The 14,076-nt window shown below is 42.0% G+C and overlaps 1 protein-coding gene across 1 annotated transcript in view; it reads left to right on the forward strand.

The window, feature by feature from the left end:
* Positions 1–1,240: 1,240 nt before the first annotated feature.
* Positions 1,241–14,076, forward strand: part of LOC130073060 (gastrula zinc finger protein XlCGF7.1-like) — a 296,214-nt gene continuing 283,378 nt past the window's right edge. Inside the window, exon 1 of the mRNA XM_056238484.1 lies at positions 1,241–1,409. Within this exon, the coding sequence (XP_056094459.1) occupies positions 1,352–1,409 (58 nt within the window). The 5' untranslated portion in view covers positions 1,241–1,351. The remainder of the gene's footprint in view (positions 1,410–14,076) is intronic.

The raw sequence follows: 14,076 nt of genomic DNA on the forward strand, positions 1-14,076 counted from the left end.
CCTACTAATATTAACTGCACTTTAAAATGTGGGATACATATTGAATTGTATTATATTATTAATGTAGACAATGTAAGGACTAATGGAATATAATAACATTATTTAATAATGTATTTAGGCTACAGTTTTTCATACAAATACCACAGAAACCATAAAGTAACATATTGCCATGATAGTGAGGTGCTGTTGGCTATGCCCGGTTTTTATCTGTGGTTATCATTATCTAAATGCATGATGCTGGATGACCAATGGTTAATTTTAATAAAACTCAAACAGTCAGAATATTACTAAGATATTTATTTTGTTAAGGAAAAATGACACATGTTTGAATGTTCTAACTCATGATTTGGCAAATGTTCTCGTGTTTGGCAAGTGTTTGTCATGATATGTTCTGACAATAAAGAGTAGTTTAAAACCACAATTAACGCTCTGGTTTCTACAACTTTCACTTAGGAGCAAAAATCTGCCTTTAAACTTGAAAGAAATAAAGATTTGACATTTATCGTGATAATTATTGATATTCGACTGATATAAAAAAATTATCGTGATAATTTTTTTTGGCCACATCGCCCAGCCCTATGTCGGACACTGGGTTAAACTCAAGTCAGGTTCGTATGGGAAAATTACCACAGGTTTAATGTTAAGATTCATTTTTTGAGTGTTTGTTTATCTGTATTAGAATGTATTCACTGTATTTGTTAATCATTTGCGGAGATGTGTCCGAGGTAAGAATCACAATATCTTGCGCACACATTGGGGTGTTTCCTTAGGGTAACGTTACCATACACTCTAGTTGGGGGAGTGGAAACACAAAGGCCAAATTCCCTGTATCATCTATCACAATGAGTAAAACCAACGAATGTAGTTTTGATGTGCAGCAAAAGATTGTTGAGCATCATAAAATAGAAAGTGGCTGTAAAAAAATCGCTAAACCATAGAAAAAAAATCCCCATTTCCTCCATCATGGCAATAATTAAGTTCTATGTCAGATGAAACTAAAAAAGAGCTTTTTTGCAGCAAACTTTCCCAAAAGTCAAACTATAACTCGAGCTAGAGCAACAAAAAAATCAGCCAGGTGAGTTGCAATTTGAAGTTATAACTTAAATCGTGAATAGTTTTTAAATGACTATTTGAGCGAAAATTTACACTGAATAATTGCGAGTGATTGTAAGTGTGATGATCATCTGCTAAATGAGCAACAACGACCACAATTCACTCCTTCAGTCAGTGAGCTCCCACAGCCGTTCATGAGAGTTTAAATGCTGGGGAATATTCCCATCTTCCCACAGGAGAAGAAGAAGCAAGCAGGAGGAATTACTCCAGGAGAAACTACGGACATACTATTGTAAAGATGGAGATTAAGGAAGAACCCTGCAGAATAAAAGATGAAGACACAGAGGAACAAATAGGTTGGTGTTTTCCTTCATTCTCTATAATGACTGACATTAACGGCCCTATCATACACCCGGCGCAATACGTTGGCAAGCGCGATGCAAGTGTTTTTTTGCTAGTTTCAGCCCAACGCAGTTATCATTTTCATGTCCTGCGCCACGTTGTTTAAATAGCAACTGCACTTGCGCCCGTAGGGCCCTATGAAATCCGTTTTATTTTTTCCCAAATTCCATTTTATTTTTTCCCAAATTCCGTTTTTTCAGTTTTAATTTTTGCAAATTCCGTTTTTTCCATTTCCATTTTGTTTTACCCTTTACTGTTATTTTAGAGTAAAAAGAGTGTTCTTTTAATGTTAATGATTAAAATGTACGCAAATAAAATAGGAATGACCTTAAATTTGAGGTAACAGACATTTACTCTTACTTTTCAGCACAAATACTGCATGATGCAACATAACACTGCACTCTAAGTACTTCAAGTAACAACAAAATATGGTTATGAGCTTTAAACTGTCCAGTAAAATAAATTATATTAGTTTATATAAGTTTAAATAAAACACACGCTCTCGGACACACGCATCATAGACAGACGTGTATGGAGGGGATGGGGGGTGTGTGTGAGAGAGAGAGAGAGAGACAGAGACAGACAGACAGACAGACAGACAGACAGACAGACAGACAGACAGACAGACAGACAGACAGACAGACAGACAGACTGACAGACTGACAGACTGACAGAGAGACGGAGGGAGAGCAGGGAAAGGAAATGCAACTGAAAGAATACGCTGCGTGTTTTAAATAGCGTTAAAAAAAATGAACGAAACGCAATATGTGGCGGCCGGTGTTGATTCTGTGGCGCACCTCCACAAATTAGTCTGTGTGGGAAACACTTCATAAAAGTCACGTGCGAACTGCTCGGCGCGGTACTGAGGGCTTGGCGTCGAGTTTCTTCACTTTTTCGCCGACAAAAACAGAGCCGTGGAGAGCCGCTTTGCCATACTTTCATTGTTTTGATGCCGTCATTGGAGCTGAAATGACGGGTGGGGGGAGGGGTGTTGTGTCGCCCAGATTTGCTTCCCCCGGTCTGCATTTTCCCCAGACATACGTTCTTCTCCCACACAAAAACAGAATTTCATTCCAAATATGTAAAATTCCACGTTAACAACACTAGATTCAGCGTTAATTGGCCAATTCCGCGATTCCGTCCATGATTCCGTGATAGTGGAAATTACAGGGCCCTACATTTGTGCGCCCATTGGCGTGCTGGTCTGAAAACCATTTACCCCTTTTCCACCAACAAAAACCGGGTGCTGGTTCAGAGCCAGAGCTGGTTCGGAGTTGGTTCGACTGACAAGCTTACTAAGAACCGGTTTGCCTTTCCACCGGCTAGAGAGCCACAACAGACCCAGATCTTACGTCACTGCATACGTCTCATGTTGCCCAGCAACGCTAGTGCGGTAGCGCCAAATACAAACACGCCAGGCTTGTTCGAGATGCATCGGCTTCTCGCAGATCGATCGCCGCATGACATCAAAGCACTGCGAAAGCGATCCAAAAGCACAAGGAGTCGTATGATCTCCAAACACTCCCGCAGCTCCAATCGGTCCGCGCCGCTCCGATGCATCTCGAACAAGCCATCAACAATAACGGACGTTGCGTTACTATGGATGCTCTTGGGTTTGCAAAAATACATCGGAATCCAACGCGTTTGTGCAGCTCGCCGTAACTTACATAGACGGATATTATAATCAAGCTGCTATTAGCTCGACTAGCTGCTATTTAAAAATGGCGGTCACAAGTTTCTATTCGTCTTGTTGGTCACGGTAACCCTGCCCCCAGCCCCTGGCGCAAGCGGTTCTTACTTGGCTCTGTTCTAGACCAGCAATGATTTGGTGCTACTTAAGAACCACTTTTCCTGTTTCGGAGCTGGTGCTTTGCGTGTGGAAAAACAAAGAACCGAATTGAAACTAGGCTCTGGCTCCGAACCAGCACCAGCTCTGCCTTGGTGGAAAAGGGGTAAGAGTAGGCGCGTTGCTGTTTTGAGGCTACTGAAATAGCCTTCTATCATCTTTATACAAAGGTTGGGTAAAAATAGCCTGAAACCTAAAAATTGATTGGTAAAAAAAACATGTTTTAGCCTATACATGTCTTATGCCATTTGATTTTCTTGGTGTCCTCTACAGACATTTTTTTCACACACACAAAATATCTCCATAGGTTTCTTATGTTCCAAACATAATGACAATACAATAAGATAAATCTTATATTTTTGGTTCTCAGGAAGATACAATAATACATCTAAAACTAGATACTAGTAGACTCAGTAGTAAACTAGATTTGTGCTAAATTTAGAATTAACTTTATTTGTTTCTCATTTAAATTTAAATCGCCTTAAATTGAATTTGTGCTATTTAATATGTTGATTTTTAGACCAGATGGAAGTGAATGAAGACAAACAGCATAATTTCACAAATGAAGAGGGAAAACTGAAATATAAAAATGAAGACAAACAACATCTCTTTCAAAAACCTCATAATTTCAAAAATGAAGATGGACACACAGTCGTTTCAAAGACTGAAGAGAATTTCACACAAAAAGCTGGAAAATCTGGAGTCGAAGGATCTTTCACCTGCTCTGAGTGTGGAAAGAGTTACATATATAAATCACAACTTAACAGACACATGAGAATTCACACTGGAGAAAAAACGTTCTTCTGTTTTGAGTGTGGAAAGAGTTTCATAGATAAATCAGCCCTTAACCGACACATGAGATCTCACACCGGAGAAAAACCATTCACATGCTCTCAGTGTGGAAAGAGTTTCGGACATAAAGGACACCTAAATGATCACATGAAAATTCACACTGGAGAAAAACCGTTCACCTGTTCTGAGTGTGGAAAGAGTTTCAGCCGCAAAGAGGACGTAAATGTGCATATGAGAATTCACACTGGAGAAAATCTGTTTAACTGCTCTGAGTGTGGAAAGAGTTTCATTCGGAAAGGACACCTTAATGTGCACATGAGATCTCACACTGGAGAGAAGCCTTATACATGCTCTCAGTGTGGAAAGAGTTTTGGTTACAAAAGTGTTCTCAACTATCATCTGCTCTTTCACTCTGGAGTGAGATCATTCAGCTGTGATCAGTGTGATAAAACATTTGTTTTGGAATCAGACTTAAAAATACACCTTAAAGTTCATGCTGGTGTAAAGCCTCACATTTGTTCTTTTTGTGGAAAGAGTTTTACACGACTGAAAAATTTAAAAGAGCATGAGAGTATTCATACTGGAGAGAAACCACACAAGTGCCCACACTGTGGAAAGAGTTTCTCTCAGTCAGGACATTTGAAAGTTCATGAGAGAGTTCATACTGGAGAGAAGCCGTACCAGTGCTCTTCATGTGGGAAGAGTTTTACCCGATTATCTCATCTTCTGTCTCATTGCCGAAGTTGTCCAATTCAGGGCTTCCCAACCACTGTGCTGTGACTGGTTGTCAGGTGTGCCATGGAAAAGGATCAAATTCTGAACTAAAAATAAATGCTACAAATGAGAATGTATTATCGCTATGTAGGGCTGAAACCCTGTAACTCTATATTTCATAATTTTTGTTTGATAAGATAAATGTTATTGGTCATCCTTTACGTCTGTATGTGAGTTTTACAAATATGTAACCAATAAAAAGCATTTAAAAGAGGTTCTGAGTGATATACCTCGTAACTCCATTGGCTCCTCGAACTGTCAGTCAAGCCTCATAACTCCACCCTGAAGTGCCATGCATAGTTTGGAGATCTCTGCTTGTTTGCAATGCAAGGGTCAGGAACAGATAAAGAACTGATGTTTGAGTAAGTAAACTGATGTTTGAGTAACCCCACTGCTTAAGAAACCCAATCTAAATCCAGCACATCTAACAAGTTACAGACCGGTATCTCTTCTTCCATTTGTCGCGAAAACACTTGAACGAGTTGTTTTCAACCAGATCTCCTCCTTTCTTACACAGAACAACCTCTTGGACGACAATCAGTCTGGTTTCAAAAGCGGACACTCAACTGAGACTGCCCTGCTCTCAGTAATTGAACCTCTGAGACTGGCAAGAGCAGCTTCCAAATCCTCAGTCCTCATCCTGCTGGATCTGTCTGCTGCTTTTGACACAGTTAACCACCAGATCCTCCTGTCAATCCTAAAGATGAAGGGCATCTCGGGAACTGCACTCCAATGGTTCGAGTCTTACCTCTCAGGTAGGTCCTTTAGGGTGTCGTGGAGAGGTGTGGCGTCTAAGACCCAACATCTAGCTACTGGGGTGCCTCAGGGCTCAGTGCTTGGACCACTCCTCTTCTCCATCTACATGACATCACTAGGATCTGTGATTCAGAAACATGGCTTTTCCTATCATTGCTACGCTGATGACACGCAACTCTACCTCTCATTCCAGCCTGACGATCCGACGGTAGCTGCTCGTATCTCAGCCTGCCTGACAGACATCTCTGGCTGGATGAAGGACCACCACCTTCAACTAAACCTTGCGAAGACAGAGCTACTTGTGGTCCCGGCCAACCCAACACTTCATCACAACTTCTCCATTCAGCTAGGCTCGTCATCCATAACTCCATCCAGGTCAGCTAAGAACCTTGGGGTTGTAATTGATGATCAGTTGAAATTCAGATCTAGCAAATTCAAATTGCTAGAACTGCCCGGTCCTGCAGATTTGCTTTGCACAACATTAGGAGGATCAGGCCCTTCCTTACAGAGCATGCCACACAACTCCTTGTCCAAGCACTTGTTTTATCCAGACTGGACTATTGTAATGCTCTCCTGGCTGGTCTTCCAGCTTGCTCTGTCAAACCTCTACAATTGATCCAGAATGCTGCAGCCAGAGTAGTCTTCAATGAGCCGAAGAGAGCACACGTCACTCCTCTCCTCACACAATTGCACTGGTTGCCTGTTGCCGCTCGCATTAAATTCAAGGCACTGACGTTTGCCTACAGAACAACCACTGGCACTGCTCCCTCTTACCTAAACTCATTACTTCAGACTTATGTGCCATCCAGAAACCTGCGCTCTGCTAGCGAATGTCGTCTTGTGGTACCATCTCAAAGAGGCACAAAATCTCTTTCTCGGATCTTTACCATGGCTGTTCCCTGTTGGTGGAATGATCTGCCTAACTCAACCAGAGCTTCTGAGTCAGTAGCCACTTTCAAGAAACTGCTGAAGACATATCTTTTTCGGCAGCACTTGATTCAGTAGAATTAACACTTTCTCTTCTATTCTATAAAAAAAAAAAAAAAAACTGCACTAAAATTAAACTGAGAGGGGTTATAGCACTTACGTATTGTTGTCCTACTGTTAGTTTAACTGCTTCTATTGTTCTCATTTGTAAGTCGCTTTGGATAAAAGCGTCTGCTAAATGAATAAATGTAATGTAATGTAATGTAAGTACAGCGTTTTCTTTGGTCAAGAAACACTGTCCATAAAGGCTAACATTTTGTTGTATTTGAAGAGTGGAGAATAGTCTTAGTTAAAGTCAAATATACAGTTTTAAATATCCTGTGCATAGCGCTTGATCTTTTATATCATGAGATTTGATCATGATATTTCAACAAGAAGAAAACTGAGCGCCCATATAGTTACAATAAATTATATCCTGGGTTACAACCACCTGGCTTTAGGTAAAGCAACATCACAAAAGCGGAGGCCACACATGGAAGTGTTACGTCCCTTTTGGTCTCTTTCTGTGGCTGCGTTTGAAACCGCATACTCGGCGAGTAGGTAATTTTAATAAGTACTTGTAAAATGTAAATTCTGTCATTAATTACTCACCCTCATGCCGTTCCAAACCCGTAAGACCTTTGTTCATCTTTGGAACACCAATGAAGATTTGTGATGAAATCTGAGAGCTTTCTGTCCTTCCATTGACAGCGATGTCATTTCAACTTGCAACAAAGGCCCAGAAAGGTAGTATAAACATTCTTAAAATAGTCCATGTAACTACAGTGGTTCAACCTTAATATTATGAGGCGAGGAAGAGAATACTATTTGTGTGCAATAAAATCTCTTCCATGTCATTGTCCTACGCTGTCGGTGTAGTGCCAGCTCATTTTTGGATAGCTCCTGGGTCATCACACACGACCAGCGTCGGCCAATAGTGAGCCTGTGTTCTGACGTAGAACCCAGAAGCACTGCACTGTTTACACTACGTCATCAGTCTAGGAGAATGACGTGGAAGAGAAGAGATTGTTGAATTAAGTCGTTATTTTAGTTTTTTTTGCGCACAAAGTATTCTCGCCATCGCTTCATAATATTCCGAAGATGAACGAAGGTCTTACGGGATTGAAAACGACATGAGGGTGAGTAATTAATGACAGAATTAAAATTTTTGTGTGAACTAACCCTTTAACGAGCGCTAAAAGAGTTGGTAGCAAAATGTACTAGATACATGCAGTGAATATAATTATAGTCAAGCAATGAATTAAAGCATAAATTAATTAAATAATTATACTTTATTTACTGACAACAATAAGGACAGGTCTCTTAAGGACAGGTGGAGAGATGGAGGGTCTCGTAAGGACAGGTGGAGAGATGGAGGGTCTCGTAAGAGCAGGTGGAGAGATGGAGGGTCTCGTACGGGCAGGTGGAGAGATGGATGGTCTCGTTAGAGCAGGTGGAGAGATGGAGGGTCTCCAAAGGGCAGGTGGAGAGATGGAGGGCAGGTGTAGTGATGGAGGGTCTCGTAAGGGCAGGTGGAGAGATGGAGGGCAGGTGGAGTGATTGAGGGGCTCGTAAGGGCAGGTGGAGAGATGGAGGGGCTCGTAAGAGCAGGTGGAGAGATGGAGGGCAGGTGGAGAGATGGAGGGTCTCGTAAGAGCAGGTGGAGAGATGGAGGGCAGGTGGAGTGATGGAGGGGCCCGTAAGGGCAGGTGGAGAGATTGAGGGTCTCGTAAAGGCAGGTGGAGAGATTCAAGGTCTTGTAAGGGCAGGTGGAGAGATGGAGTGCAGGTGTAGTGATGGAGTGTCTCGTAAGGGCAGGTGGAGAGATGGAGGGCAGGTGGAGTGATGGAGGGCAGGTGGAGTGATGGAGGGGCCCGTAAGGGCAGGTGGAGAGATTGAGGGTCTCGTAAAGGCAGGTGGAGAGATTCAAGGTCTTGTAAGGGCAGGTGGAGAGATGGAGGGCAGGTGTAGTGATGGAGGGTCTCGAAAGGGCAGGTGGAGAGATGGAGGGCAGGTGGAGTGATGGAGGGGCCCGTAAGGGCAGGTGGAGAGATTGAGGGTCTCGTAAAGGCAGGTGGAGAGATTCAAGGTCTTGTAAGGGCAGGTGGAGAGATGGAGGGCAGGTGTAGTGATGGAGGGTCTCGTAAGGGCGGGTGGAGAGATGGAGGGTCTCGTAAGGGCGGGTGGAGAGATGGAGGGTCTTGTAAGGGCAGGTGGAGAGATGGAGGGTCTCGTAAGGGCGGGTGGAGTGATGGAGGGTCTCGTAAGGGCGGGTGGAGTGATGGAGGGTCTCGTACGGGCAGTTGGTGAGATGGAGGATCTTGTAAGGGCGGGTGGAGAGATGGAGGGTCTCGTAAGGGCGGGTGGAGTGATGGAGGGTCTCGTAAGGGCGGGTGGAGTGATGGAGGGTCTCGTAAGGGCGGCTGGAATGATAGAGGGTCTCGTACGGGCAGTTGGTGAGATGGAGGATCTTGTAAGGGCGGGTGGAGAGATGGAGGGTCTGGTAAGGGCGTGTGGTGAGATGGAGGGTCTCGTAAGGGCAGGTGGCGTGATGGAGGGTCTCCAAAGGGCGGGTGGAGAGATGGAGGGTCTCGTAAGGGCGGGTGGAGTTATGGAGGGTCTCGTACGGGCAGTTGGTGAGATGGAGGATCTTGTAAGGGCGGGTGGAGAGATGGAGGGTCTCGTAAGGGCGGGTGGAGTGATGGAGGGTCTCGTAAGGGCGGGTGGAGTGATGGAGGGTCTCGTAAGGGCGGGTGGAGTGATGGAGGGTCTCGTACGGGCAGTTGGTGAGATGGAGGATCTTGTAAGGGCGGGTGGAGAGATGGAGGGTCTCGTAAGGGCGGGTGGAGTGATGGAGGGTCTCGTAAGGGCGTGTGGAGTGATGGAGGGTCTCGTAAGGGCGGCTGGAATGATAGAGGGTCTCATACGGGCAGTTGGTGAGATGGAGGATCTTGTAAGGGCGGGTGGAGAGATGGAGGGTCTCGTAAGGGCGGGTGGAGTGATGGAGGGTCTCGTAAGGGCGGGTGGAGTGATGGAGGGTCTCGTAAGGGCGGCTGGAATGATAGAGGGTCTCGTACGGGCAGTTGGTGAGATGGAGGATCTTGTAAGGGCGGGTGGAGAGATGGAGGGTCTGGTAAGGGCGTGTGGTGAGATGGAGGGTCTCGTAAGGGCAGGTGGCGTGATGGAGGGTCTCCGAAGGGCGGGTGGAGAGATGGAGGGTCTCCAAAGGGCAGGTGGAGAGATGGAGGGTCTCGTATGGCCTCCTGGGATAGAAAAGTATCCATCGGATGAGCACTAGAGAATCTGGGCGAAAAGCAGTAAGTCATCCGGGAACTTCTCGCCTACTCTTTTATTAATACTGATGTTCCGGACTTGCTACTCCGAATATAAGTAGGCATATTCTAACACACTATTAGTATACGCATGTCCGAATCTCGCGAGAATTAGTACTTCACCCAGGTAATTCTCGCCTACTCTTTTATGAATACTAAGGATTCGTACATACTTTTTCAAAATGTGTTCATTAAAAAATGTTTTATGTAGCCTGGACTTGAAATGCCCCATAGGAGTGAGGGCCCACTCCACCAGAGGAATGGCCTCCTCTTGGGCGTGGTCTAGCAGAATGTCCATTATATTAGGCACAAGTCCTGTCAGCCTAGACCAGCCTCCATCCTCTAGGGTTTTTCTGGACTCGCTTTACCCTCAGACTCCGTTCTACATCCCTTATTCTAGTACTCCTGGCTTCGTGTACCCGGGCTATGGCTTCGTTCTGCACTAGTAGCAAAGCATTTTGCAACCTCTCCTATAGCGATCAGAGTGAGTGTGCAATTCGAAGTGATAATCTGATTATATAGCTGTTCAGTGCGACTTATATAGGCAGTCTGTCCTGCTCCTCTTTGTGGGCTAAAAGGCCGTTTGTCTGAAATTCACTGACGTCAATCAATTCGGAGAAAACTGAGTTTCCACCATAGCGATCAGAGAAGATTCTCTGAAGCAATGCTCATTCCCGTTATCTCAGGGAACCAAGGTTATGCGAGTAACTGGAGAGTTTTTAACGGAATGGCGGATAGCAAAATGTATATTGTGTAAAACTCAACCTGCCAAAGTGGCTAGTAGGAGTGACTGCGTTACACGCCAACGCTGAAATTCACCCGCATTTGGCGGGTTGGCGGGTGTTAATGTCAAGCCCTGCACACCTGTGAGGTGGATGGATTATCTCGTCAAAGGAGAAGTACTCACTAACACAGATTTAGACAGATTTGTGAACAATATTTGAGAGAAATAGGCCTTTTGTGTACATAGAAAAAGATCTTTGAGTTCAGCTCATGAAAAATGGGGGCAAAAACAAAAGTGTTGCATTTATAATTTTGTTCAGTATATAAAACAAGTCAATAAGCAGTTAAATTTGCACACAAAGAAAAATTAATCTTTTAAAAATTAAAGCATAAAATTGAAACAGTTTTCTAACAGTTTTGACTTTAATAAAGAGTGAAAGAAATACGCAGAATTGCTGAATCGTGATATTGTGATATTGTATTGTGAGCCATGTATCATCTTGAGGTACACTGTGCTTCCCACCCCAGTACACCCACTATTTACCTTTAATGCTGGATAATTTAAAGTTATTGTAAGTGTGATGATCATCTGCTAAATGAGCAACAACGACCACAATTCACTCCTTCAGTCAGTGAAGCTCCCACAGCCGTTCATGAGAGTTTAAATGCTGGGGAATATTCCCATCTTCCCACAGGAGAAGAAGAAGCAAGCAGGAGGAATTACTCCAGGAGAAACTACGGACATACTATTGTAAAGATGGAGATTAAGGAAGAACCCTGCAGAATAACAGATGAAGATACAGAGGAACAAATAGGTTGGTTCTTCATTCTCTTTAAATACTGATGAGGAAGGGATGGGCATTTTTCAAAAATATCGCATTAGAATATTCGGGCTCATAAAAATCGAATATATTCGTTTATTTAAATGACGTTTATCTTGAAAGATGTTATTTTTTAAGTTTAGGTTTTTTTTTAAGTTTTTGTCACCATTTCTTAAGATCACGATTAGGCAATGTACATAAGAAGCTTACAATATATCTTAAGGTTTTCTTTTAGATGAAAACATTAAACAATATGTGTACACAAAAAATGTAAAGAACAAAAGCATTTAACCAAACAGCGCGAACGTTAAAAGCGCTAATAAAGCAGACTGAGCCAATTATCGTACAGAATGTACATATACACTTGAGTCAGTCAGCTTATGGTTATCGTGTTTCTATTGTTTCATGTTGAGAAAAACAATAATATCCACATGCTCGAGTGAGAAAATGCGCTGCCGCTGACAGAAGTTTCAGAGACCGATAATGGTGTGCTAAGTGAAGTTACTAACAGCACTTTGCTTTTTCTGTTCTAAAACCAGTCTCCCTCAATGAAACTTAAAGGAAGCACGTGTCTCCAAATCATTATGCTATCAGACAAGTTATCATCTCGATCCCACGGAGTAAAACTGCTTACCTGCAGTCGTGAATGCAGTGATGGACAGCTGTCTTTCCTCATCCAACTGGTGTTTGGATTTGTGATTTCTCATCGTGGTGATAATATTATGATAACTCAGATTCATTAATTAATTTGATCAAAAGTAATTCCATTTTGTAAGATCATTTAATTAAATTATTTTCATCTAAGTAATTACAGATCGATAATTTGAATATTCGTGCACACCCCTATGAGGAACATTAAGTTGAAAACTGACATATAACCTTTTTTTTTTTTTTAAACTAACTAGTTAAGCTATTGTTTTTTTTTGTTTTTTTTTTAATGTTCCTCTTTTATTGTATGTAAATATTTTAGGCTTGATGGAAGTGAATGAAGACAAACCCCATCTGTGTCAAAAACCTCATTTCACAAATGAAGATGGAAACAGCCATTTCACAGATGGAGAAGAAATCACACACAGGCAAACCCAAAACACTGAACTTAAAGGATCTTTCACCCAGGATTTTAAGGAAGAACCCTGCAGAATAAAAGATGAAGATACAGAGGAACAAATAGGTTGGTGTTTTCCTTCATTCTCTTTAATGACTGATGAGGAACATTAAGATGAAAACTGACATATAACAATAACATCTAAAACTAGATACTAGTAGACTCAGTAGTAAACTGGATTTGTGGTAAATTAAGAATGAACTTTATTTTTTTGTTTCTCATTTGTCCTTTTTTAATTTAATGTAATATGTTGATTTTAGACCTGATGGAAGTGAATGAAGACAAACACCATTTCACAAATGAAGATGGAAATGCAGTCGTTTCAAAGACTGAAGAGAATTTCACACAGAAACAAGCTGGAAAATCTGGAGTCAAAGGATCTATAACCTGTTCTGAGTGCGGAAAGAGTTTCTTACGTAAATCAACCCTGAACACACACATGATGATTCACACTGGAGAAAAGCCGTTCACATGCACTCAGTGTGGAAAGAGTTTCAGACATAAAGGACACCTAAATGTGCACATGAGAATTCACACTGGAGAAAAACCATTCACATGCTCTCAGTGTGGAAAGAGTTTCATATCCAAAAGAAATCTCAACTCTCATCTGCGCTCTCACTCTGGATTGAAATCATTCAGCTGTGATCAGTGTGATAAAACATATGTTTTGGCATCAGGCTTAAGAGCACACCTTATAATTCACACTGGTTTAAAGCCTCACTTTTGTTCTTTTTGTGGAAAGAGTTTTTCATTTAAACAGTATTTAAAAGTGCATGAACGCATTCACACTGGAGCGAGACCATATGTGTGTGTTGACTGTGGGAAGAGCTTTATTACATCCAGTACCTTACATAATCACCAGAGAATTCACACTGGTGAGAAACCGTACAAGTGCTCACACTGTGGAAAGAGTTTCCGCTTACCAGCTCTTCAACGGAACCATACAAAAAAACATTGTCCGAAGGTGTCTAAAAGTCCATGTTCAGATCCATCACGAACAAATAATACACTTACAAGTAAATAATTTGACATTCAGATTAATCAAAAGCTGGAAAATTTGATACAATTTTGATTGTTTGACACAAGGGGAACCTTAATAAAATAATATTTTAGAAAACTAGTGTGTTGCCATAAAAAACTATGATTAAGGAAGGGATGTGTTTTGTTTCTTTTGTGGAGTTAAATTATTTTCATTAATTGTGCATGTGAGGCATTTGTGTAAAAGTGGAAACAGTAGTCTATTAAATCATCATCCATATTTCAAACAACTTGTTTTTAGTTGTTTACATTAATTCATTGTTGTTTTGCATTGCTTATTAAGTATTAAAGGAGTAGTTCACTTTTAAAAAAACTTTTGCTGATAATTTACTCACCCCCATGTCATCCAAGATGTCCATGTCTTTCTTTCTTCAGTCGAAAAGAAATTAAGGTTTTTGAAGAAAACATTCCAGGATTTTTCTCCATATAATGGACTTCCATGGGAACCAGACGGTTCAAGGTCCAAAA

The sequence above is a fragment of the Rhinichthys klamathensis genome, unplaced genomic scaffold, assembly GCF_029890125.1.
Source record: "Rhinichthys klamathensis goyatoka isolate OS25496 unplaced genomic scaffold, OSU_Roscu_1.1 h1tg000523l_1, whole genome shotgun sequence".
Taxonomy (NCBI): Eukaryota; Metazoa; Chordata; class Actinopteri; order Cypriniformes; family Leuciscidae; genus Rhinichthys; species Rhinichthys klamathensis.